The sequence below is a fragment of the Bradysia coprophila genome, unplaced genomic scaffold (assembly GCF_014529535.1).
Source record: "Bradysia coprophila strain Holo2 unplaced genomic scaffold, BU_Bcop_v1 contig_297, whole genome shotgun sequence".
In the NCBI taxonomy this organism is placed as follows: Eukaryota; Metazoa; Arthropoda; class Insecta; order Diptera; family Sciaridae; genus Bradysia; species Bradysia coprophila.
In genome coordinates, this window is record NW_023503555.1 from 4693023 (window position 1) to 4720256 (window position 27234).

Below are 27234 nucleotides of genomic sequence, written 5' to 3' on the forward strand. Positions count from 1 at the left end.
TCTGTAGAAACAAAAGTATTGGGTTCGATGTAATTTGGTGGTGGGTGGTGGCATGTAATGTGGTCTAATGTACTTCGAATATCAGACGATTGAAGTGAAGCGAATAAATTGAATTTCTTTGATTTTATCCAAAGATTACGGACAAAAAACTTTTATTAATCGTTTAGGCTTTCATTACAAAACTTTTACATTGTTTTGCCGTTGGGCTATGATGATGTAATGCATACAGCTTTTGAATTTGATTGAAATGGGATAGAATGACAAAAGTTATTTTGTGGTCCCATTGTTACCTTGGCAGGTAGGCGCGGACTAGCCATGATGGGTGGTGGGACCGAGTGAGAAGCACTGTTTACTTTTTAACATGCAGCTCGGGTCGGCAAAAATATTTTGGTTGTCGCTTTAGAGATCGTCAGATTACAAATGTTCTGGTAGCCAATCCGGCCCTGTTGGGAGACTAACTTGGGTGAACTGTGTATAATACTAAAAACGAGATTTAAAGTTATTTTCGCTTGCGGTTACAACGTCATCAACATTTACAGCTTCTTGAGAAACTTTACAACAATCCAGTGGTTTGAATAAAGATTTCACGTTTTTCTCCGAAAAGAAAGAAAAAGAAAAACTTAACTTTGCAAAGTGGTATCGTATTTCATTATAATTTTGTAAAACACCAAAATTAAAATAGTTAAAGGGCGCCCAACAACAACAATGTGGTTTGCGGTCTTTTTTGTGTTTGTCATAGTGTTATGAAGCATTTTCTTTGCTAAAAAATACAATAAAACGAGACTGCAAAACGGGCAACATTATTTTCGTTGTTGTGAAAATGTGTTAATTCAAGAAGTTTGTCTGCCGTCTATTTAAACTTCTCTCGAAAGCTCTCCAGCAATTGTTTGCATTTCAAAGTGGTTAGGCTATGGAGGGGTTAAATTTTTGAAAGGGAGTGTATGATACGGAATATAAGACTTCGGCTGAGTAAAGTTTAAATAGCCTGCTTTCCGTTAGAACAAGAGTCACATTTAGCATGAAAATGCTCTTAATAAACACAGAAGAAAGTGACAAAAGTACAATTCACTTTGCCGTCCATGAAATAAAGTTTCAAATAAATTATGATGTAAATGTAAGTGTATGCTTTGAAATGCTTTGTAATATATGTATAGAAACCGCTACACGGAGTCCGATTTCTTCTAGATTTTTTTCTTAATCTCTCACAGGCGTTAATTATACCACCAGAGACAATTATAGATTCCATTAAATTTTTTTGAACAAAATTAAAACATTTTCCAACAGATCTTTACAAAATCTACTACTTCTAGTTTTGTTATTCTGTATGTCTGGACTAATTGTATTACTTTTGTTGTCGATAACATATGACTTGCTGTCTGTGAAAGGGTTAGAATCTGTATTTGTAGATCATATCCACACAGAAAGTTAAAATGGCTCTGTGGCTACGTACTAGTCTTCAACTAAAATGATCTTGATTCCCGTGTCAGACAACAATATGGAATATTTATAGCGATTTTATTACATTGGTAACGTCCTAAAGTTCACTCAAGCTAAATAATTTAGGTAGTCGCTTGGTGGCTGCAACGATATACACACCGATTTACACGTATGACGTAGCCCAAATACGATGAATTTGTGTATAAATATCTAGCCTACATTTAGGCGAGAGATATCAATTAACCTCCTAAATTTCTTAAAAACGTATTTGCATACTTCGAGGCATGGTCCAGAAGTCACGTTAGGTCGGTGGTTTAGACTGCAGGTTTTGTCCGTAAAAGGCAAAAAACAGACAAACATGCTCGAGCCATTTTAAAGCTACGTAATTAAGCTATAATTAAACTCTAATCACGGACTATTTTTGGGAAAACTATTTCCCACGTTTTCCAAAATTTTCTGATATTTTTCCAAACTTTCTCAATAATATTTTTTTGGAAATATTAAAGAAAATATGGGAAAATCAAGGAAAATATGAAAAATTGTCTTCCCACAAAAAGTTTCTGATAGTAGTGGTTTCACATAACACTCAAATCATTCATCGTCATATCCAGAATCACTCGAAAAATTCGTCTTAAGAGATGACGAAAACGAAGCTGTCAAAAAATATTTCTTCTAAATAGAATTGTTTGGACCATTTTCGGGGTATGATGCTTCGGAAAAAGTCAAAGTTAAAATTTGACCCACCATAGAGGTGAGTGGGCATACCTAATTTTTATGTCCGCCCTGCCCAAAGCCCAATAATTTAAAAAAAGCATGCCCACGGCGCAGCCCATGCCCAAGAATCTTTAAAAACATGCCCACTGCCCAGCCCATGCCCAAGGCCCACATAGGAAATTTTCGCTAAAAATGTGAAAATTGTCAATCTGAGGCGAAACCCATGTTGACAGCACAGTTGGAAACACGATTTTATGTGCGATAGCCGTTTTAAAATTCCTTGAATGAATATTACATCGTACGGAAAGTCCAGACTGCACTTAAGACTTAAGTTTGTGGGATCACACATTTTTGAAAAATGTCCATGCTGCGCCCTATGCCCACGAAATTGTAAAGTGCCCATGTCCCGTGGGCATACCCATGTGCGTGGGCAGCCCACTTTTATGGGCAGCCCACTCACCTCTAACCCACCCTACCAACCATTTACGCGTCATACATTCTTGGTTACCTAAAACCTTTACTGATAAGTAATGAAAGAAATCTGTGTGCCCACCACGGGGGACAGATAGATAGAATAGATAATTTTCTGTATTTTAACAACGTGGTTTGAGCTGTGCGGATTTCAAATTAATTATGATCGTTCCTCGCAATCAGAGATATGGTTGAAAAGAAGATCAAAAAATGGAAAGTGCAAATGTTAGGTGGTGTATAAATTACATGTTGATATCGAACTGGAATCATCCGTCAAGAGAAAAGAAAAGGAAATTACATAAGGCAATAGGGTTGATGAGTGTCTCAGGATTACGTGACAGTTCATACAATTTTTGTAAGTCAAAAGTCTTACAGATCTTACATGACTTGGGAGGGGTCTTGAAAATTGACATTTTTGCGTTTCGTAATTTATGAACGTCCCCCAGAAAATTGCCGACTGTGTATTTTCATTCCATAATTTCTTTTATTTTACTCTAATTAAAGGTTGGATTGGTGCAACCAGCTGGTCCGTTTCGATGTTGTCATCGCCAATAATAATAGCAATTTGTCGCCGTAAATCAACGAGACTTATCGCTGTTCTTGGCGGTTTGGTTCTATCGCTAGGAATTCTGTTTGCTTCGTTCGCAACGCAGTACCATCAAGTGGCGTTCAGTTACGGTAAGTGGAAAACTCAATGTTTATGCATTGAACTTAAAACGAATATCTGTTTTTCCTTTCTCTCTTTTAACTTCGTTTCCACACTAAATACTTTTAGCATAGGTTTTTAGCCGGCGTGTTCTTACCCGCCCCCGATTTATTTATATATTCAAAACCGACAAAGTAATGAACTTTGCACGTGCTGACATTCCATATAAATTTACATTAAAAATATAAATCAAGCACCGCAACCATTATATGTTTTATGTTGAACGAGAGAGCATTGTGTGTTACTTATTAATATATGATGCTGTTTCACCAGCAATAACATCTTAAAGCTCTGTCATTATGGCTTCTATTTAGATTAAGTGAAACCATATATTTTGCCGTTCTTTTTGTTCTCGGCTCCTGAAAATGTTATTACAGCACACACGATCCTTAGTGTAACCCACATTATCGTGTGCGAGAACGGTGTATACATGTACTTATATGATTGTGTTATGCTGAAACGCACCATGTGCCCCCTCCGGCAAACGAAAACAATATAAAGTGAACTTTGTGCTGTTGTTGTTTTCTTCAACTTTTTTTTTCCTGTTTGTTTCTGTGCTTTCCATAATACAAAAAACCCTTTTTTTCACTTGTTCGTTTCTTTTTTTTGTTTATGTTACCAGGATTTGTGGTGGGAGTAGGTGCAGCCATGGTTAGAGAGTCATCGGCTTTAATGCTCGGTCATTACTTTAAAAGACGAAGACAATTTGTGGAGATGATAACAATGAGCGGTGAAGGTATTGGTGTTGCGCTATTTTCGGTAATACTGAAAGAGGGTGTTGGGTGAGTTGTGAACACATGTTTCCATTCAATTAGAAACATTTTTTATTTTATTTTTCGGTGGTGTTTTCTGTTGTTCTTTCGGTTTTTATCATTTTTAAGTTTTTATTTGCTGGTCGTTTAAGCACAGTGTTATAAAAATGCAGTAAAATTTCTTTATCTCGTGCTTGTGTGTAGCAACAAACGTTTTACTGCGAGACCTTTTCGATTTAACGTTTTTTTTCTCTCTTTATTTCTTTCTTAGTAAAATGGGATGGAGACTCGGACTTCAAGCAGTTACCGGCTTAGTGTCTATTAGCTTTTTTATGGGTCTACTTTATAGGCCTGCATCCCTTTACCATCCTCAACGCCGGGCTATATTACATCTAAAAAACCAACGAAAAAAGGTAATTTACGACACTCTCGTTTTCAGCAACAAAAAAAGAGAAGAGAAAAAAATGACGTCGGAAAATGAGGGAAAATATCTTCTTTTTTTTGTTGTTTTGTTTTATTTTTATTTATTTTTTACTTTACTTCCGAATCGATGTTACATTCTCGTGAGTGTTTCAAAAATTGTATGCATAATGGATATGTTATTATGGAACGGTTATGGTGCCATTTCGTTTCCTTTTTTTTAAGCCCTGAAGCTTGCTTGTGTTTTGATTGCAATACCATTCATAATGTGTGACGTCGACGAGAAGAAGAAATATATGGAACAAACGATTTTCCTTTTCGCAGCGCAACGTATAAAGCCAAGTGGAAATAATTTTTTGGATAATATTTTCCGTGTTGTTCTTAAACTCCAATATTAAACTAAAAGTTACTGTGTTTGAGTTGGTGCACCTCCGGTAAAAGCTATTAAAATATTTATTTTCTTGCCTTATTGGAAAAGTTGTGTGAAAGTTGAGTGGTGAAGGACAAGGTCAATTTAAATGGAAATCAGCAAATTAATTCCTTGGTAATTTGGATACACCAGGACCTATTTTGTGAATTTTAAATCTGAAAAATTCCGAAAAGTTGAAAAGAAAATCAGAAAAAAGAAAATTTTTGAATTTTTCAGAATTCGTTAGAATTCTTAAAATTTTTCAGCTGATTCAATTCAACCAATTCAATTAATTTCAAAACATCTACTATCTGTCGATACTTCTATCGACATCTAGGACAAAAGAAAACGATAATCAGTCAAGAAACAGTGACAGGACAAAGCGTTCCGTCAAACATCGCCAGAGTTTACAAAAAAATACATTTGCGCCGAATTATCTTTTGAAGATAAACAGAACCAAGGCTCTAAACTTTGGGGAGGTCACGCAGATCGCCATTTCAATAGATACGCGGGAACACACCACTTCTGATGATTCTACATATAAAACAAATTCACCACATCATCACGACGACGAGAATCATTTTTGTATGAAATCCGCCAGTTTATCATCAACTGTGGTGTGTAACCCGCGTATCTGTATCTATCCCAAAGTTTACAGCCTTGAAACAGAATCTGATCGGACTGATCAAGGTTCTGAAAAAACAGATTAAGACATTTACGAAGGCGGGTGAAACACAAATCTTGGCAATTCACACACGTATATTGTTTGAAAAGTCAACTTAAAAACAAAATTTTTTTTTTTTTGAGTTTAAATCGTCATACAAAATTTTCCAAACCTAGGCAGGAAAATTTTGATCACACCGCCTTCGTGATCAACTTAAAAGTCTCTTACCCTGTTCTTTCAGAACCTTGGAACTGATTACATGCATAGACCATAGAGTGCTGCAGGTATAGCTATCAAAAAATTTCTGTTGTCCAAAAGCTCCAAGAGTCATTTCTACTTCCAAACCCCTTTTCTACTGTCTGTTTGACAGCTGCGTGAGTGACTTTAAATCAAATTTGAAATTACTCTGTTTTACGCTCTTTAATCTCTGTATTAACACAACAGCATAGAGTGATATAGTAAAATTCGCCAAAGTGAATTTAGACTTCTGATAGATTATTTCTTGTGGTTTGACTGAATGCGGTCCTCTGGATTTCGTCACAAAATCAAGAACAAACAAACAGTTTCCAAGATTAAGTTTGTAGTTCGTGAACAAATAACCGTTCGATATTATTATAACCAGTAAGTAAAAGGAATTCACGTAACAGTGCACTAAGCAAACCAATTAGTTTTGCATCCGTTTACTTTTAAAATATACAGAAGAAATGTCAAGAAAACGGGGTAAAATTGAATCCTGTTGAATTTTTGCTCCGTGTACTTAACAAAACTGCATCTAAACGTCACCTGCTGATAAGTAGTCGTCTCCTTAACCTGGCACACACGGCTATTCATATGTTATCGATAACGACGACAAAAATAATGACAAGCAATGGGTAATATGGCTTCTTATACAGTAAAATGAATGTTAAAAAAGTGGAACTAAAAGATTTGAAATCAACAGATTAAAAATACTTTGATCGATGGAAGTAATAGACCCGACAATAATACTGGTCATATGCTTCCCGTCTGTAACAGGTTAATTGTAGTAAAGTTGGGGTGCTTCATGATGGAATTAGGACTGTGTTAATAACAAAACAAAGTCAAATTTCCAACGCTCGTGCATCTCTCATGGTCTATTTTTAGGAATACAATTCTAAAAAATTCTATAAAATTCTTTAGAATTCCTTCATTTACAATTTTTAAACGAAATTTATGGACTTTTGAAGAATTATGAATAGGCCCTGCCAGGGCCGCACTGGACAACTACCATGAAAACGGAGGCAAAACGACGTGAATGTTTTTAAGTACCCTGGTAGACTTAGCGTAAGTTCAACGGCTAAAAACTGTTTCCTTTATATTCAGATCTATTCGAACCATTACCATAAGCAAGTGAAAGTTTGGTGGTTGGATGGACAACGAAAGCATGAAAAATGATTGAAAATAGGAACACAGAGCTGATGGAAGCCGACGAAATTAAGGTGAAATATGAGGATCCAATTGAAGATGATTTAAAATAACGCTAGGCAGAGCGATTATTATCTATGCAACGGCCGGAAAATCTGAAAAATATAAATAAAAAAAACTTTAAACAGGAACATGCACGTCCATGCCGAAAGCCGGCAATTTGAATGAAGTAAATGCCCGAACACATTAAACACAGACTTATGCTTGATTTCCTCTTACGCCGTTTACGTTCCGTTTAACTAAACCACGCCTCTTTTTTATTGTTTAAAGAGTAAACGGAGTGCAAACGGAGCGTAAACGGAGTTAGAGGAAATCAAGCATTAAGCAACACATGATCGTTCATTCAGAGTGTCCCCTTTCGAATGTGATCTTTGTTCAAAAAAAATCAAAACAATTTATAAAATAGAACGGCACATGCTAGTTTGTAGCTCCTTTGAATTGTGAATACATACTGGAGCTACGCAATTCATGTAATTAGGAAAATTTATCAGAAATAAATGAAATGAAATGACTAGCGATAGAAGGCCTAATGGATGCACCAAATGCTCAAAGAGATTTAAATCGAAAGACTATCTTTTAACACACATTGTCGTTCATAGAACAGACGAGAAAGACAAGCAATTGAACTGTAATGCATGTTCTATGAAATTCAGATCAACCGAATATTTAAGGCGACACGTGCGAGTTCATCATTCGAATCGGAAACTGTTCGAGTGCGACGAATGTCCACGACAATTCAAAATACGCAGCTCTCGAACGGAACATAAACGCGTCCATTCTGGACAAATACCTTTGGAGTGCAAGTACTGCCCGTCAAAATTTGCATTCAAACGACAGCTACTATATCATATGCTTATCCATGACGCGGCCGTTCAATGTCCATTATGTTCATACTAATGCGAACTTAAAAAACATATGCCCACACACGCCGACTAAACGAGCTCTTATCAGCCACAAAAAGGTGCATGTTTGAATGCAGTGAATGTCCGAGAGTGTATCTCAACAAATCTTCCCTAAAAATCCACTTGCACTACAACCGAAAATTCTAAGCACACCTGCACAGTCGCAATGAAGAAAGTTGGAATAAATGAATGAATGAATAAATCTCAACTTGACCGACTAATGACAACACAACGGTGTTTAAGCATGAGTGGTAATTTAAATAGAGTACTGACACTTGACAGTGTGTAAACAACTGTTTAACATTGTAAAAAACCATTTCACAATATTTCTCCACTTAGCAGCTGTCGATTATGATCCCTTTTGCTTGAAGTATGTTGCAGATGCATAAGTTAAGTTAAACGACGAAAAATTAAAAGTTAAAAATTAAATGTAAAATACAAAATGTTCAAAAGAATAATTAAAATGAGAAACAAGGACAAGAAGCTTAGAATAAGCGAGAAATGTTATTCTATCTTAATGAGTAAAATTTATAGCAAAAGCTGAACAAAAGCTGAATTTTCTTTCATTGCTTTTCATTCCAGGACTCGTGACAGAACAATTTTAATTTAATTGTACTGTCCCCGTTTCTCTGCGAATTTTTCTTTTTGCGCAAAAAACTTATGTCAACATTTCAAATATCATACAAACTTTGTGTTAGTGTGGTTTAAGGGACCAAAAAGAAGTCGAACGTTTACGCCTCCGGAATTCGCGATTTCATGATTGAAAGTTTTTAAGAGTTGAAAAATAAAAAATGTTGGAGAGTCCAACAAAATGGCCGACCGCTGCCAGCTTGGAAATATCGTCCAAATTTAGGGTGATAGGCGATTTTAGCTGGATCTCTGGACAAAGGTACAATATTTTAGAAGTCCAACAAAATGGCAGACAACCGCCATCTTGGAAAAATTCGATTAGCACTGGTGCCTATTATAAGAGAATTAAATTGCTGCGTTTTTTAGATGTTTTTATGATTTATTTTCTTTTAAGATTGAAAACAGCTGAATCAAATTCCTATTCAAATGTCACTGAAAGGAATTTCTGAAATTTAACTCCGTTAAAATAGGCCTTGATTAACACTAGAATGTAACTATGACTCTCGTTCGTCTTCAAATAATATTATTTATGTTATAAGTACAAAAAGATGACATTCGAGGCAGTTTCCTAGCAGACTTAAAATATTCTTCTCGTGAAACTCTATAGACGTTTCCAGAGATCAAACTAAAACTAAGCCATAAATTTGGTGGTCGATATTTTCAAGATGGCATGTGTCGGCCATTTTGTGGGACTCCTAAAATATTCTACTCGCAAAACTCTATAGCTCATCCTTTAAAACCAATCTTTCTATCTGCCCTGCAGGAGCAAAAATATTGCTTTTTACTCTTTGACAAGCGGGGAAAAACTGTACCAAGTACCACAACAGAAAAAACGAGAAAGATTGGAGGGTGCGTAGAATTGAACAGGGAACCAGAACATCATCCTAACAAAGTTTTTCTCCATAAAATGTGCTGTGAACGTTATTTAACTTTAAAGTCTAATTTTTCAGCTAAATCTGGGAAAGTCTGTAAAATTTTGGAAAAACTTACATTCGTGCAATGTCGTGGCTAGTATATATACATGATATGATATATACATTTGTCAAGTCAATATTCATCGGGAATTAGGGCTAACGTCAATATTTACCTGGGATTAGTCACGTGAAAAATCATTGGCGGGTTCTGAAGGTGCACGACAAATTTTTTTTTTACTCGTTGACGTTGAAGGGAATAACAATTACATAGACTTGGAATGTTCAGATTTCATCAATCCTCTATCTGCGTTTTGTCTATACCTTATAGCATTTCAGTCACACTTTTGCTGTTCCTCCCTCCATCCTCGAAAAGCGGACGCCTTTTACGAACGCTACCGAAATAATAACAGATTAAATGACTATGTATCGCATTTCGATTGCCGTTCCAAAACGGTGAAATAGAATTCTTCGTGAATTGCTCTCACCACATACTGTATTATCGTATGGAAATGATAAACATTTATTCATTCGTTGTGTTTTTGTTTGAAAGCGAAAAAGGAATTAACATCATCCTCGCATCGAGAAACGTTTTGCCATGCAGCGAAACGTTTTAACCACAGCTAATATTATGTTTGTTTGCGTTATTTACATCCATGTTTATTTGAAGTATCATGTTACCAAAAAACGAGTGTAATTCATTTAGAATGTTCTCTCAATTAACTTATTGTTTGCACAGAATATATTTAGAGAATAATGTTCAGTTAAATTGTGAATTTTGTATTTGCAATTATAATCGCAGCGAATATCCTAGGTATTAGCTTATCTACCTGGAGTGAAAATTGTAACTCTAAATTAATTAGTCATTCAGCATTGTGTAACATGGAGTTTCCGCGAGATTTAAAATCATAAAACAATGTTGAGGATAAGCTGAAGATTCAAGGCGTTCTACATCTGAAAAAGTTATTTTTTGTTTGGATCTATAATTTTAACGACAAGTAGACAAGCATATGCACAGATAAAAATATGGACCTAGATATAAATGTTTTTGGGATTAACAGTACGCGACCGAATCTTTTTTAGAATTAAAATTTAATGCCATCAGGGATTACTTGAAATTATCCCCAGCGGAATTAAATTTTAATCATTTAGGCCCTGACTTTTGACGATTGTTTGCGTTGAAATGAAAATCTCTTTTTAATCCGATCAAAATGTAGTTTATGAAAATGTTTATCGATGTTGCTCAGTATTCTTTTATTTGCCAGAAATTGTTTGACACTCAATTCGATGTCTTCATCATAATGAATTTAATTTTCAATTAAATCTCGTTGCAAGCGCAGCGCGCAGCGCTGCGCCTTAATACATGACTGTCCCGGCATCTATTACACGATGCCCGCAGGGCATCGTACTTTCTAAAAATCTAAAAAGTAGATAGGTGTGTTTTGTTGGGTGGCGAGATGGGAAAAAGTTGAGTTCGGACCTAGGTTAGGACTGAGGCCGTACCTCGGACCTAACGATTTTACGGTTGATTTCGGTAGAGCTTTTGATGCTGATTCAGGAAATGTAGGTCAAAAAAAAAATTTTATGCGTCGCTTGGCCGCTAGGTGGCTTCAAAGTCGGAATTTTTGAAACGAAAAATGGCTGCCATTTCGCGTAAAATTAATGGATTGGCGTGAAATATGTGTCTAAAGGGTTTTCGAGGTCGGCGCTTCCGAATAAAAACATTTGAGAGCGGCCACATGCATGTGAGCCACCGCAAATTACCAAAAAGTGGTTTTTTGGGTGGTTTTTCTCAATTTTCTCAAAAACGGTACATAGAATTTTTGTGCAATTTCCATGGTTGATAGCCGCTGAAAATACCTATCGATTGAGGTATATATTAAAAAAATCGGCGGAAGCGTTTTCGACAAAAGATGCAAAATGTGTCAATTCAGGGTACCAACTTTGATGTTGGTACGGCCACAAGATGGCGTCGTAGAGATTTGGTTTCTTCGGGACAAATGTTCAAAAATGAAAGTTGAGGGGGGTCCTAGAACAAAATTTTTATGTCCGAGGTCATTGGACCGATCTGAGATTTTAGGTCACTCGATGTTTCCAGAGCCTCAAGGTGTGGCACCAAAATTTTATTTCACAGTTGAGATATTTGCGTCGCTTGAATTTCGTGTTTACGGAGACAATATCGTCATAACGCATCGATTCAAAGAAAAAGAATCTGTTTTCTAAAGTTCGGACCGCAATAATCTAATCTAATGTAGTTGATGCTGGATCATTTTCCTAAAACAATTTTTCGAAAATAAAAATTTGGATCAGTGCATGTTTACGAATTAAATTACCTGCGAAAAGATAAGGCCTATCGATTGCACAACATTTGATCATCAAACACTAAACATTTTATATTAAAATATTCGATTTTCGATTCAACTTTTACAAAATTCCAATTGCATCAAAGAACCATTTTGTGGTTTGTAAACATCAACAATGTTTCTGATTCATACACGTCAAAATGGTAGTGCTAAACGTACTAGATCAAAAGGTGGTACGCTTTTTTTTAGCGCTAAAATTTTTAAAAGTTCGTAACTTCACATGTAAATGGAAACTGATTGATATATTTTGTCATTCAATCAATAAATTTAAGTTGCAGTAACAACTGTTGTACGCACTATTTGGATTTTTCGAACATTGCAAACTTTATTTTTATGGAAAAATATGAATTTTTTTTCGGTAATTTGCTGAACATCGATGTCGTGGGATTGTTGTCACGTGGTGATTGTGGTTGTTTCTTTTTGCGCTATCCATTTTACTTTAAAGAAATGTTAAAGTGAAACATTTCGTTTGGGAAAAGTGAATTCATCCTTTTACAAATTGTTAAAGTCGGCGGTTCAACCGAATTTATTCAATTTACGCCTTTAAAAATCTTTCGCGACTTTCGAACGGATCTTAAATAAATGATTACCAATCGTTTCCCGTTATTCATTGAAAATTTACGAGTCATAAAGTGAAAAGTCGTTAGAGGCGTAAATTATGGAGAGGTTATAATTATTGCTCATGCTCATTCTAATACAAATAATTCACATACCATGATTGTCGTCGGGATGATAGAATGAATTTTGTTATTATGTAAAATCATTAAAGGTCCTATACAAAAATTATATTACACTCACGGAATTTTGAAAACCGACACATTTTCTGTTTTGTGGTTTATTGGTTTTTTGTGAATTTTGCATGTATTTTTATATGGAGAAATCAGAAACTCAAGTAAAACACATGAACAGAAATTTTGTCGGTTTTCAAAATTCCGTGCTTGTAGGAGGATTAAATTTGAATAAATGTTCAAACGCAATCTTTGATTCCAACAGATTACACAGGCTGCAGTTCTGTAGTCTGTATAAAAGTTTTCACAAGCAATTTATCTGTCCCATAAAGAAAACCTAGGAGGATGGTTAAGCAGCTTTAGCTGCTTCGGATGTATCTCCTTTTGAGTTTACCACAGTGTTTTGATCTTGAGCAGCGAGTAAGATATATAAGAGACTAGTTGCAAGCGCAGCGCGCAGCGCTGCGCCTTAATACATGACTGTCCCGGCATCTATTACACGATGCCCGCAGGGCATCGTTGTTTCTAAAAATCTAAAAAGTAGATAGGTGTGTTTTTCATGGTGGCGAGATGGGAAAAAGTTGAGTTCGGACCTAGGTTAGGACTGAGGCCGTACCTCGGACCTAATGGTTTTACGGTTGATTTCGGTAGAGCTTTTGATGCTGATTCAGGAAATGTAGGTCAAAAAATTTTTTTATGCGTCGCTTGGCCGCTAGGTGGCTTCAAAGTTGGAAAATTACAAACCAAAATTGGCTGCCATTTCGCGTAAATACAATGGATTGTAGTGAAATTTGTGTCTAAAGGGTTTTCGAGGTCGGCGCTTCCGAATAAAAACATTTGAGAGTGGCCACATGCATGTGAGCCACCGCAAATTACCAAAAAGTGGTTTTTTGGGTGGTTTTTCTCAATTTTCTCAAAAACGGATAGAATTTTTGTGCAATTTCCATGGTTGATAGCCGCTGAAAATACCTATCGATTGAGGTATATATTAAAAAAATCGGCGGAAGCGTTTTCGACAAAAGATGCAAAATGTGTCAATTCAGGGTACCAACTTTGATGTTGGTACGGCCACAAGATGGCGTCGTAGAGATTTGGTTTCTTCGGGACAAATGTTCAAAAATGAAAGTTGAGGGGGGTCCTAGAACAAAATTTTTATGTCCGAGGTCATTGGACCGATTTTAGATTTTAGGTCACTCGATGTTTCCAGAGCCTCAAGGTGTGGCACCAAAATTTTATTTCACAGTTGAGATCTTTGCGTCGCTTGAATTTCGTGTTTACGGAGACAATATCGTCATAACGCATCGATTCAAAGAAAAAGAATCTGTTTTCTAAAGTTCGGACCGCAATAATCTAATCTAATGTAGTTGATGCTGGATCATTTTCCTAAAACAATTTTTCGAAAATAAAAATTTGGATCAGTGCATGTTTACGAATTAAATTACCTGCGAAAAGATAAGGCCTATCGATTGCACAACATTTGATCATCAAACACTAAACATTTTATATTAAAATATTCGATTTTCGATTCAACTTTTACAAAATTCCAATTGCATCAAAGAACCATTTTGTGGTTTGTAAACATCAACAATGTTTCTGATTGATGTATGTACGTCAAAATGGTAGTGCTAAACGTACTAGATCAAAAGGTGTCGAAAATGGTACGCTTTTTGTGAGCGCTAAAATTTTAAAAAGTTCATGTTCGAACCTTCACATGCAAATGGAAACTGATTTGGATTTATCGAACATTGCAAACTTTCATATGGAAAAAATATCAATTTTTTCCGGTAATTTGCTGAACATCGATGTCGTGGGATTGTTGTCACGTGACGATTGTGATTGTTTTTTTTGCGCTATCTATTTCACTTTTAAGAAATGTTAAAGTGAAACATTTTCTTTGGGAAAAGTGAATTGATCCTTTTACAAATTAATAAAGTTGACGGTTGTTCACGGTTAAACCGAATTTATTCAATTTACGTCTTTAAAAATCTTTTGCGACTTTTGAACGGATCTTAAATAAATGATTACCAATTAAACGTTTCCCATTATTTATTGAAAATTTAAATAGGCTAATCCAAGGTAGTACCGATGCGCTTCGGCTATTATTGTAAAACTTCTTTCGAAGAAAGAGTTAAAATCTTCGTGATTTTTTGTCCATTTTCATATTATTTTGAATGTTCAGCGGAGTCATGATGTGAAAAGTCGTTAGAGGCATAAATTATGGAGAGGGTATAATTGCTCATTCTAATACAAATAATTCACCTACCGAGATGATCGTCGTCGGGATGATAGAATGAATTTCTTATTATGTAAAATTATTAAAGGTCCTATACAAAAATTAGATTAGGAGGATTAATTTTGAATAAATGTTCAAACGCAATCTTTGATTCCAGCAGATTATACAGACTGAAGTTTTTGCACTGAGTCAGTAATACAAGAATATCCTGTAGTCTGTATAAAAGTTTTCACAAGCAATTTATCTGTCCCATAAAGAAAACCTAGGAGGATGGTTAAGCAGCTTTAGCTGCTTCGGATGTATCTCCTTTTGAGTTTATACCACAATGTTTTGATCATGAGCAGCGAGTAAGATGTATAAGAGACTAGTCACTACAAGAATGTGCAAGATGTAGTCGACCTCGGGCATAGACCATAGAGCGACCTCGATGCAAAATGTCCTAAATAACAGATACCTCCTGCCACTCGTGCGTGGTGTGTTTGGTATCATTGCATTAGACTTCAAGCTAAGCGACAGATATAATTTTGTTGCTCAAAAAGTCTACCGCTAAGGAACAAAGGTGCCCAAAGTTGACCGAAGTTGACTAAAATTACCCAAAATTAACTTTTGTTTAAATTTGGTAGTTCTGGTAAAGTAGTCGAAAAATATTTAATATGAGCTCGAAAGGGCTCATCGAACCTTGCCACCACAGCTTCTTACTCACTTCCCAGATCGCATCGTCTTGCTGTTATCATCCTTTGAAAATTGTGATTTTTTGACTTTCCAAGGCCACTGCTCTGCAACCAGGTGGAGTAGAGTAACTTTTTTTATACGAACGATCTTGCAATTAGTCCCTCTACTAATCAGAATATAAATTGGGACACTAGGCGACTCGACGGACCATGGGTGATCATGAGGAGTCATTGCATCCCGACCTCAACAATCTCCCAGCGATTCGAGCTAATTTATAAATAAATGAATTACTTACTGACCCCTCGTCAATATTACAAAATAACGAGAATTCGCTCTTTTGTCCCTGAAGCATGTAAATAATTTGGCATGCTATAAGCATCGAAAACTGTACTTTTCATGATTCAAGCACTACTTTCGACGCCTCAGCACATAAAATCCATTACTTAGCTCGGGATACAAATAAAAAGTTCCGGTTGCGTGTTGCTCAGTATTGACAACGGCTACGCCTTGAAAACTCTATTTTTCATCTTTTTATCCCTAGTTGTGTAAATGACTGCGCCAATAGACATTTAGCGGTTAGAGTATTTCAAAAATAATAATAAGTGCCTGCCATCCGTCGATTACACTGCTCTAATCGTAAATTTGATCTTTCCATGTTGGGTACTTCATGAAGAACTCAAAATTATCAGGACCAACGAAACAATGTTTTACATTTTATTTTATTGAAAAATCTCTCATTTCAAAATCAATGATAATTCACATTGGAATTTGTATTTATCTTAACTTACGAATATTACCGCCACATCCCTGATTCTTTTGACTAGATACCTTGGATGGTTGAAGCGTACTATCACAACGGCGAACTTTAACCGGTGTTCTACCGTCAATCGTTTCACTGCAAAAAGAAAATATTGAAAAGTTTCAGATTTTGGGGAAGTTACATTTTTGAGCACCTAAAAGTGCTGTTGTGTTATCAATGTATTAGTTTTTTTAGTCCAACTTGTTAAACACACGAGTCACAAGATATGGCAGGTACAAAAAAAAATCCTGACCAGAAGAACTATATGCTTGAAAGATGTGAAGAAACTCTGAATATGTGGACTGCATTACTCTAATGTGTGTGGAAACATTCAGAACACTATTCAAAGCCATTGACGATGGATGTAGCGATTTCTCCTCAGGCTTCAGTGAAATTTCTTTTATTTAATCAATCGTAGAAATTCATCGAACGGATGTCCTGTGGTATCTCTCTTAAATCGTACGAACTAATCCTATTTCTCGATTTACACGAGTAAATGAAATCTTCTCGGGGTAAACACAACTAAACGTTTTCACAACAAGGGCTTCAGGCTTCAGTCTACGTTGTGAAAAGTACTTAACCAAAAGGAAGGCTTCTGTGAGAAGTTAAAGTAATAGATTTTTCATGCCTTGGGCATAAATAACCGAATTTTTCTCGCAATTTAGGCCCTCAGCTTGAAAAGTTGTATACTAATCTGTTGTGGACGGTTGATTTTAGGCACTTTCGCTTGTCGCCCTCACTTCGTTCGGGCGACAGCTCACAAAATTGTTATCTAAATCTAAAACAGATACGTAAATAACTAATGCTGCCGTGTCAAGCCAAAACACTGTATCGCATTGTTTGTGTGCTTTAGAGAGCTTTTGAAATCTTTGAGCTTATTTTGTAATCCATTGGAAAAGTGGAATATTTTAGTCGAATACAAATGAAGCTTAAAGCTCTCGAAAGGTCTTTAAAGGCAAAGTCATAATTGCGATACGGGGTAGTATATTAGCAACCAGATACTAAAATTGTTAACTTAAAATGGAAGCAAGTTCTTTCCATCATATAAAGCTAAACCAAAGCTGCTTCAATCTTTTTAAAATCGTGAAGTGCAAAGAGATGAATAAATTATAGAAAATAAGACGACGATTATAAAGGTAATATGCGAAGCAGATAACGATAACGATTCACTTTACTGAAAACTGTACACAGGTTTCCAGGAACAGACCGCTATCATCTATGCATACTAATGTACGCATTTCAGGACGACCCCAAAACGTTTCGCAAATATTGTGAGTTTACCAAATTATTTGAAATAGAAAAAAACGTTTGTGTTGACGAGCCTTTCGGTCATCCTATCGTATAATCGGATCGATTCTAAATTGCTTGTTGTTCGAAAGTGTGTATGAGTTTACCTGAACAAACATTTAATTTTCGCTCATAAAATTTGCTTGGAAATTGGAAGGGGGTCTCAACTACAGATGATAGGAGCAGAGATTAAGAAGAAAACAATTTTCGTACCAGCAAAATTAAGAGAAACACCGGAATGGGAGTTCTATATCAAACTTACCGGTCGAAAATTAGCATTGCATTTGAAAGCAAATTCAATTTTGTACAACGGTTTCACTTACCCGCAACGTTTTCTCATACTATTCTGTTGAACTTTGGACCCCTTGTTAACAGCTACCGGTTGAGGTTTCCCAATGGTTATTTTGAGTTCCTTATTCACAGCCATCAGTTGACGTATTCCATTTTCGTTTTGTCTACCAGTCTCCTGCTCCTGTTAAAACGAACAATTTGTTGCCCATTTTTCAATTTGAATCGTACACCAAAGGAACAAAAATTACCGATCCATTTCCCACTCCTATTCCGGGCACCGCTTTTCGCATCAATTTATGATCCATTGACAATGGCCAGCACGTGAAAAAATGCGCGTCGACCGGTAGATTGGCGTACATTGACGATAGGCTCACCACCGGATAGATGTCAGACGAACCCTTCCAAATGCCTTGGTACAGACAACAAAATCGCAGATACGCTAAATCCCATCCGGATATGTAATCGACCGGCACATTGTTTACGTTCGAAAAGCAGTACAGTGGCATGTAATGTTCATTGTTTCGCATAACAAATGGTACGTAGACGCTGGTAAAGTTGAACTGAATGAATCCGATTTTGTTGGACACGACCTTCATGCAAGGGGTCAACTTTCTGTAGCATGTGTCCAAGAATTCCCACAATTCATACGCGTCGGTGTCCCGAATCAATGTTAACGATTCGATGGTGAACAATGATCTGCCAAACATGGAATCACAATGCCTTACGTTTATCTCGTTGAACAGATGGCATTCAGTGGCAGTTGGATGCTTAATGACTCTGAAGTAGTATTTGTAGACATCCTGATGCAAGCAGGAAAGATATGTTCGTATCGGCAATTTGGTCAAGATCATTTGAACGGCAAAATATTTCACCGAATCCCTCAAAATATAAGGAATGCCATAGTATACATCGGTACTGGCTTCGGGCCATCCGAATCGTCCATATTGACTTTGCAAGTCAATTGCGCTGATTTCTTGAACTATATCCACTTTATCAACGGCAGTATAAGCAGAAACGTTGAGACATTTCGAAGGAACGGTCATCACATGCTGAGCCGTTCGTCTTCGACGTTCCGGTTTCATACTAACGATAGAATTTTGATCTCTAGCAATACAATTCATTTTGTAAACAATTTCTATCGAATTTACAGTTGCTATTGCTTAAGTTAGGTTATGTCTGATGACGTAGATTCTCTTAACTTGAGTATCTTTAGATTTGACTAATTTGAGTAATAATAGTGTTGATTCGACACACTAGTGTCCGGGAAGGAAAAGTATAATCTTTCACAAACTCAATACTATTTGCACAAATACAAAAAAACCGGTTGATGAACGGTACATACAAAAAGCACTTATTGTTTGCTTGCTGCGTCACACTTTTTTCGCTGCAACGTGAAGTTAGAAGCGAATTGTGAATTTCACATTTTTTTAAAATGTGACGGCAAAGCACCTAGCAGGGTATGCGAATGTCGCTTACTTCGATTAAAGTGCTACTATAGGTGCTTTGGTGATGGTCGTTGTAATTGGCGTTATTCATGCCCACGCGTTAACATAGAGGGTATAGCACTAGTTCAATTACAAGAAAAAAATTTGTCGTAGACTGCGGAGGTACAACAAATTTTATCCGATTCAGGGCCAAATGGCTGAAATGGCACCAGAATTCCGAGATAACAGCAAATGAAGACTTAGGAGTTTTAAAGGTTTGGTGAGACAGGAGTGATTATAGAGTTTGTGGAGTGCCAAAGGAACGGATTCCTAGCTTATCATCCTGAGCTGGTTGTAATCACGGTTGGAAGCACACAAGATTTTGGTACTTTAGAGCTACATTACTGAGATCAAATTACGAAGACTGACGAAAAAAGTTTGTCTCACCAACCTTTGAAATTCTAGGGTGGAAATGACCTTTGACTGTTTTTAGACCCGTACGAAGTACTGGGGTCTTATAGGTTTACGAATACGTTTGTAACACGTCGAATTGGACTCCCTGAGTAAGGGGAAACCTATTGTGGTTGTACATAGATGCCAAGTCAGCGAAAAAAAATGTCCGTCTGTCCGTCTGTCTGCACGATAACTTGAGTAAAACACATCCGATTTCTAAAATTATTTTTTTCCCCGTTTGGTATTATCAAAAGAGAGGCTAAGTTCGAAGATGAGTGATTTTGGGTCGACCCCTCCCGAGCTGTGGCCCAATAAGTGCTTTACGGTTTTTCGAAGATATCTCCGGACATTTAAACGTTTCAGGACGTTTCAAACCAGGAACAGGGCGGCAAGCAGATTTTGCTTGTAGGTCGGCCAAATTTAAACATATTTCGTCTGTTTTCGCTTTATTAGATAGGTATTGACCGTACCAATCAGGGAAAAAAAAGTTTTTGAAATTATGTTCACCGGAGCGTGAGCTAGGTCTCTTGGAGTGAGCTCTTATCTGCCTACTCGGCCGTACGTGGAGTATTTTGTCAATATCTCGAGTAAATTTTGACCGAATTTCATGAATTTTTTTTTGTTTGAAAGGTATTAACGAATGTAAAGCGTCGGTAAAATTTCCGGTCTCCTAACAAAATGGCTGCCGGCGGCCATATTGGATTTTATTAAAAGTGATATATCTTGGGAAAAATGGTACTTAGAGAGTTTCTGTTAACATAAAAATAATTTGTTATATGTGTGGGGTGTTTCAGGCATTCCATATATGGACATCTATATATACCTATATACAGGTATATTGAGCTATATACAGGCATATAGAGCTATATTACAGCATATTCATCTGTGAAATGTTTATTTATATGTAAATATAGCGGTATATAGCTGTTTAAATAGGAATTTATGAAATTTGACTTCGTACGGGGCTGTCTATATTGCCTCCGGCAATTTATTTGTGTATGATAACAAGAAAAAGACTGGGTAATGTATGTGAAAATTACCTAACATCTAACATAGCTTTTCAGTAGAGAATGAAGTAAAAGAAATGAAGAGTTTCACAGTAAACGCTTTTGATACGAATGGGTGTTTCGTACGGGTCGGCGTTAGCTATGTTTTTGGGTTCTCTTCTCGAATTTTGGGTTTATTGGGGTGATAGTAGGTTGATTCACACAATTTCTTCATTCTACATGATCCACCATATTCCCTGTTCTAGAGCTTCAGGATTTCTTCTTTTTTGAATGCCTTTCTTGTAGGATTTCCTCATATAGTAGTATTACTCCTAAAATTCTCTTTCTAAAATTTTTTGGATCAAGTTTTTTTAGTCAAGTTGTTGTTTTGGAGGTTTCAGTTGTTAGTGGAGGTATACACTGGGACCTACGTCACTTTTTACTGTGGTAAGGGGTTTTGACAATGCGATGTCAGAGCATTGCTAGGGAAGAACTGACTAAAAAAGTAACAGTATAAATACTACAATAATCGATTACGTTGACACATCTATACAATAAATTATAGGCATCTATTTTTTTGTCAGCAAATTTATTCTTTTAGTAGCAAAATTATTTATTTCATCAGCAAATTTATTCTTTTTTTCTGCAAATTTATTTTTTTAGCAGCAAATTTAATCTTTTTTATCAGCAAATTTAGTGTTTTGTATCAGCAAAATTAGTCTTATTTTCAGCAAACTTATTAGTACTCGAACAGCATATTTATTGCTTTCTGAGCAGCAATATTACTGACTTTAAGCAGCAAAAATAATTCTTTTGCAGCAAATCCCTGGCAGCAAATTTATTACTTTGTAGTCAGCAAATTTATTGTTTTGTAATATGCACTTTTAATGCCTTCGAACAGCAAAATTAATACCTCGAAGTTATTGCTTTTTGTCAGCAAATTTATTAGTGTTTCAATTGCAAATTTATTTTTTTATAAGTAGGAAAATTACTATCTTCAATCAGCATATGTCCCGCAGTAGGACATATAAAATTATATCACTAACACCACTAACACGAAAACGTCAACTCAACAAGCGACGAAAAATGGAACTTTCCGTTGCCTTTATTTCGAAAAACGTTGTACACAACTTGGTGATAGATCTTTTAGGCACACGATGTGTATTGTCACGCTCGACCTGCGGTATCGAGTGACAATCTACACACCTAGTGCCTAAAAAAGCATTAATCCCTCGATTTGAATGGGGCTTCGTAATTTCGCTATGCGTAATTTCTAGGATGCACACCTTTCATAATAATTTCACTTTAACTAAGTTTACGGATGGCTCGGCGTGTTAAAACGCTCTTTATGGGCAATGAATTACACAGACTAATTATTAGACGATGCGAGAGAAAAAAAATTAACTCCTAAGTTACCGACACCGTTCCGGCGCCCGGCTCGCATTGCGGCCCTCCGCTTCGCTCCGGGGCAATGGGCCGGATCGCTCGGCGTGTTAAAACGCTTTTTAAGTGCAATGAAAATTGGTATCCATTTCGTAAAAAGAAATGAATTGTCCGTGTAGTGTCAATAACTATTTACGTTGACGTAAGACGTGAAATAGTAATTTCTGCAGCTAGTTGCGAAAAGTGGTAGTTTGTGTCACTAGATGTAATGTTATCAAATGTGCGAAGCGAGCGAAGCATGTGACAAAAACTACCACTTTCACAACGTGTTGCATACAACGTTTTCTGCAACCAGCTGCGAAAAATGAACTTTTGAAAATTGTTACACTGCGATTATATATCAATAGCCGAATGGTTAGAGGTGTTGATCGATAAGCATTGGGTTTTGGTGTCCATTTCACCACTAGTGACGAAAAGAATATATGAAAATCCATTTCACCAAAAATAGATAAAAAATAGCTAAAATAAACAATTAATTTTGCTTATGACAAGAAATAAATCTGCTGACAAAAGTAGAATAAATTTGCTGTTGCAAATCAATAGAATTGCTGTTAAAAAATAGCTAAAATAAACAATTAATTTTGCTGATGACGAATAAATAAATTTGTTGACAAAAGTATTAACTTTGCTGATAGAAATAAATAAATTTGCTGCTAAAAAATAGCTAAAAAAATATTTAATTTTGCAGATTGCAAAAAAATAAATGTGCTGACAAAATAAGATTAAATTTGCTGCTTCAAAAAAATAAATTTGCAGACGAAGAATTAAATTTGGTCACAATAGCAATAAATTTGCTGAACTAAAAGAATAAATTTGCTGATAAAAAAAATAATTTTGCTGCAAAAAAAGAATAATTTTGCTGACAAAAAAAGATTTCCCATAAATTATATGCTAAAAATAAGCATAATCCTCGGATCAAAATCCATATAAATTAATAAATATGTTGAATAAGCACAATTCATCGAACAATGTCCATCTCTCTAGATCGACCCAATTAACACATTTCAGCATGCATAAACATGATTTGCACGTAAAAACAATTCCAGTGCAAATAACAGTCACAAATGGGAAATTATGCTTGTTCATCATACTTTTATATTGAGCGACGTCTGTAATCGTTATTTATGTCACCGAGTTATAAATGCTTTTTTTCCGACTCAGTGACTAAAGGTAATATTTCCGTAGCCTTTTTTGAGAAAAAAAATGTTGTATGCACTAACTATAGGTGATAATAGTATCTTGTGCATCAAGTTTTTGAATGTTGAATCGTAGATTCTCATGCCGTTTGTAACTTTAAGAATCAGTAACTTGACAGTTCTTATTTTAAACACGCAACTGTCAAGTTACGAATATCTGGAGTTACGAAGATACGAGAATCGTCACTCTGGTCTTAAAACAGAACACATCGTGTGTGTAAAATAGTTATTTTCCTAACGCATGGAATCGAATTCGCTAAAAAAATCCTTTTAGCATAAGTTAGGAACAGTGTTTTGCGCAAACGACGTGGGAAATAAGCGACAAAGTCGCTATATTTCAACACTAGTTAGGAAAAGGCATTTCTGCCACCGAGAATTGAAATACAGATAACTAGATTGAAAAGGGCAAAATTTCAAAACTGAGTGTTGATACGGAATTTGTATGGATCATTACAACACTGAAAATTTCAAGGCAGTGTTGAAACGGAATTTGTGCCACCGAGAATTGAAATACGACTCTTTTCAGCACTCATTTTAGTGTTGTAAAGTGACTTATTTCAGCACCCGTTTGATGTGTTATTACAACACTCAAAGCAGTGTTGATATGGAATTTGTATGAGTTGTTACAGCATTCGTTTGAGAAAATGCAAAGCAATGTGATCGACCAACTTTGAAGAGTGATTGTTTACAAGGAAAATTATGATTTTTTGTGCTCTTGTCTATTTCAATTCTCGGTTGGCACAAAGCATGATGTGTTACACGTATTGTAATGTTGATTTTTTCTGCACACGACCCAAAAGAAAAACTTGGGTCTAGTGCTGAAAAAATCAACATTACAATACTTGTAACACAACATACTATTATGTGCAGTAGTGAGATCAAAGTAGTGCGTAAATGGATTTTCATACATACTTTCGCACTAGTGCGCAAAAGTGACGTTTGGAAAAATGAAGATCCCACTACAGTGCATAAAATCTTGTTGCTAACTTGTACCTAAATGGAAATTTTGCGCAATAGATGTGAACATTGTCAATCCGAGGCGAAGTCGAGGTTGACAACACATCGTATTTTAGCTATTTTAGTGCTAAATGCGTTGAAAACCGTACTTTTAATTTTTCAAGCACTACTTTTGCGGCGACGCCCTGAGCATGTAAAATCCATTGAATAACTCGTATGTCAAACGTGAAACAGTCTCTAAATGCTCATATGCTTAAATCAGACTAAGAAAGCGTACTCTTGTCTTAACGAAAGTAAAGCCAAACCTATTCTGATACCTCCAAATATGTTCAATGTTAATGCTAGAAGGCTCCTGGAGGTCACTACCTTCTCTGAATTCACTCAGAGCGTACATACCTGTACATCCCACTGTATCTAACTTGGCTACTGCCACACTCGGACCTACACCAGAATACTCACATCGAAAAGCAATTCTTTAATATTCAACATCTGTATTACACGATGTCTTGGCATACAAAAAGGAAAGTTGAAAAATCATTGCATCCAACCGGCTGTTCGAAATAATTATCAGAGTTATAACTCTTCATCTGCAACGAGACACGATTTTAATTAATTTTTCAAATCGTGTCTGCCGCACGTACTAAAATTTATTATGTGTTTCAGTTAAGAGACTTGTCGCCCAAATACACGCTGGTTCGAATGGCAACGAGAACAGCAACGTATAGAAAGAAAGACAGTACATAAATTAGCATTCCACTTTTGTTAATGTTAATAAATCAACGACACATATTAAGTAATTCAGAGCACATTTTATTTATGCCGTTTTGGGTAAACATATAATGAGCGAAAATCGTATTGGAAATGGCATGTACGAGAATCCATTAAAAGTTAACAAAGTCACAGTCATAAAACCTCGACTTTATAAGGGTAATCCGATAGAGATATACTTATACAACAACGGTATACAGCATCCAGAGAACATACACCCTCTGAACATAACAATGCCATGAAATATTCAAAAGAAAAACTATCGTCGAAAATTTCTGTTTCTCTTCGTTCCCCAAACTGTATCTCTATGTGTATAACTGTATCCCATCCCATATCACCCACCTCCCACACATGTTATATAACAATGTTGTGTAACAAAAAAAAATTGAATCAAATAAAATTCATTCGTTCAAAATCCCCATATGCCCTAAATTTGTATGCTTTCCATTTTCCACACAGGTAAAAGAAAAGAAAACGCACATCCGAACACCGAAACCGCCGTTCATTGATTTTTCACTATTTAAATCATCCACCGTTCGTATGTTCATACTATTCTCGTCCGTAGCATCGTTTGGTATCTACACACCGATATTCTTTATGTCGTTACACGGTTATCAGGAGGGTTACGACGTTCAAGACTTGGTTTTGTTGCAGACATTTTTGGGTTTGTCGATAGCATTTGGAATTGTTTTCAGTGCATATGCCATAAAGAAAGTGTGTCAACTATCGTATCGGAAAATTAACATAACGCGACAGCATGTTTGTCAGGTAGGTTTCAGTGGGTTTACCTCTTTTGAAGATAAAATCATTGCAACGCGAGAGTAGAATGTTAATGACTTTCACGTGTACTTATCAGGGCCTATTTTCCTGAAATTGAATCTTGAAAATTATGGAAGTTCTAGTAAATTCTCGGAGTTTTAGAAAATAAATTCTTGAAATTCTCGAAGTTTTTGAAAATTGAAGTTTTCGAAATTCTCGAAGTTCTCGAAATTCTTGAAGTTATCGAAGTTCTAGAAATTCTCGGATATTATTGAAAATCTCAGGTATTTCCTAGTATTTGAAAAAACTAATTCTTGAAATTTTTGAAAATTCTTGAAATTCTAGAATATTTAGGAATTTCAAGAAATTAAAATCTTGAAATTCCTGAAGTTCTTGAAAATTCTCTGGATTTAAGAAATTCCGAATTTTCTGAAATTATTGGAAACTCTCGAAAATTTCAGAAAATCTTGAAAATTTTCTAATTTCTTGAGAAAAAAATCCTGAAAATAGGCCCCGATACCTATGTGTACATTATACGCATTTTACGTTGATGTTGTTCCATGTACACGTTTACAAAGCCGACATTATAACGACCAAAACTGACTATTTAAATGTTTATTCAAAGGTAAGCGTATCATTGATTGCAATTTCAACCCTTATCATATCAGCCGTGTCCGGCTACCGAAGTTTATGTATTTTGGCATGGGGTTACGGTTTGGGGCTGGGTGGATATCGATATTCATTAAAAATGTTTGCTCTCGAACGAGTCCGTGCCAAACATTTCACAAAGGCTTGGGGTAAATGTTTGTGTACATTTCGAAATTTGATGGAATTTTACGTCTATGTGTCCCATTTCGATTCATCCGCAGGCTTTATCAAGGGTGCAGAATCGATACCTGTCCTGCTCGGTGTGCCAATAACAGCATTCCTAAACGATTCATCGCATCGTTACGGCCGTGCCGGCTATTACATTTGTGCAGCTGTGGCTGCGATATCAGCCATTCTAATGTTTTTCGTTCCGAATACATCCAATGGACGGCAGAACTTGTCCAAATACTCGACGAACGGTTCAATAACATCTCACTGCACCATGCCGACGAGCGACTGTCCCGATTTATTAAATCGAAGTTTTTCGTCTGGACGGTACAATAATTGGTATAGCACCACAATGACAAATGGGTGTGCATCAGCTGGTCATCCACACTATACACCAACGCACTATCGCTATATTAATGGTGGCCAACACGGAAATCACTGCCAAAATGGAATGATGAATGGCAGCGTTGGTCGAGGGCGATTACAAAAGAGTTTATCGTTCGCTTTTCAGACACCACCGAATTGGAACGAAAACTATCAGACTTGCTATAACAATGGCATCAATTATCATCAAAGACCACAGTCAAGGTATGTTTTCGC

At 36.1% G+C, this 27234-nt stretch overlaps 2 protein-coding genes across 3 annotated transcripts in view; one reads left to right on the forward strand and one right to left on the reverse strand.

The window, feature by feature from the left end:
• LOC119078566 (monocarboxylate transporter 2) overlaps positions 1-27234 on the forward strand; it is a 116257-nt gene that overhangs the window by 85086 nt on the left and 3937 nt on the right. For both annotated transcript variants that reach the window (XM_037186137.1, XM_037186139.1), the window contains exons 5-10: positions 3127-3300; positions 3951-4110; positions 4352-4493; positions 25519-25827; positions 26444-26615; positions 26688-27222. In XM_037186137.1, coding sequence (XP_037042032.1) covers positions 3127-3300; positions 3951-4110; positions 4352-4493; positions 25519-25827; positions 26444-26615; positions 26688-27222 — 1492 coding nt within the window. The remainder of the gene's footprint in view (positions 1-3126; positions 3301-3950; positions 4111-4351; positions 4494-25518; positions 25828-26443; positions 26616-26687; positions 27223-27234) is intronic.
• LOC119078572 lies at positions 16160-19224 on the reverse strand. Its single transcript, XM_037186148.1, has 3 exons — positions 18081-19224; positions 17865-18013; positions 16160-16350 (listed from the first exon to the last, which is right to left on the reverse strand). Exons 1-3 carry the CDS (start codon positions 18951-18953, stop codon positions 16230-16232), a joined length of 1143 nt encoding a protein of 380 aa, XP_037042043.1. The 5' UTR covers positions 18954-19224; the 3' UTR covers positions 16160-16229.

Coding starts and splice junctions, on each gene's coding strand:
- LOC119078572 (XM_037186148.1), bottom strand. CDS start 18,953: ATGAATTGTATTGCTAGAGATCAAAATTCTATCGTTAGTATGAAACCG. Junction 18,014..18,080: donor TAGGAGTGGGAAATGGATCG/GTAATTTTTGTT, acceptor TCGTTTTAACAG/GAGCAGGAGACTGGTAGACA. Junction 16,351..17,864: donor AGTATGAGAAAACGTTGCGG/GTAAGTGAAACC, acceptor TTCTTTTTGCAG/TGAAACGATTGACGGTAGAA.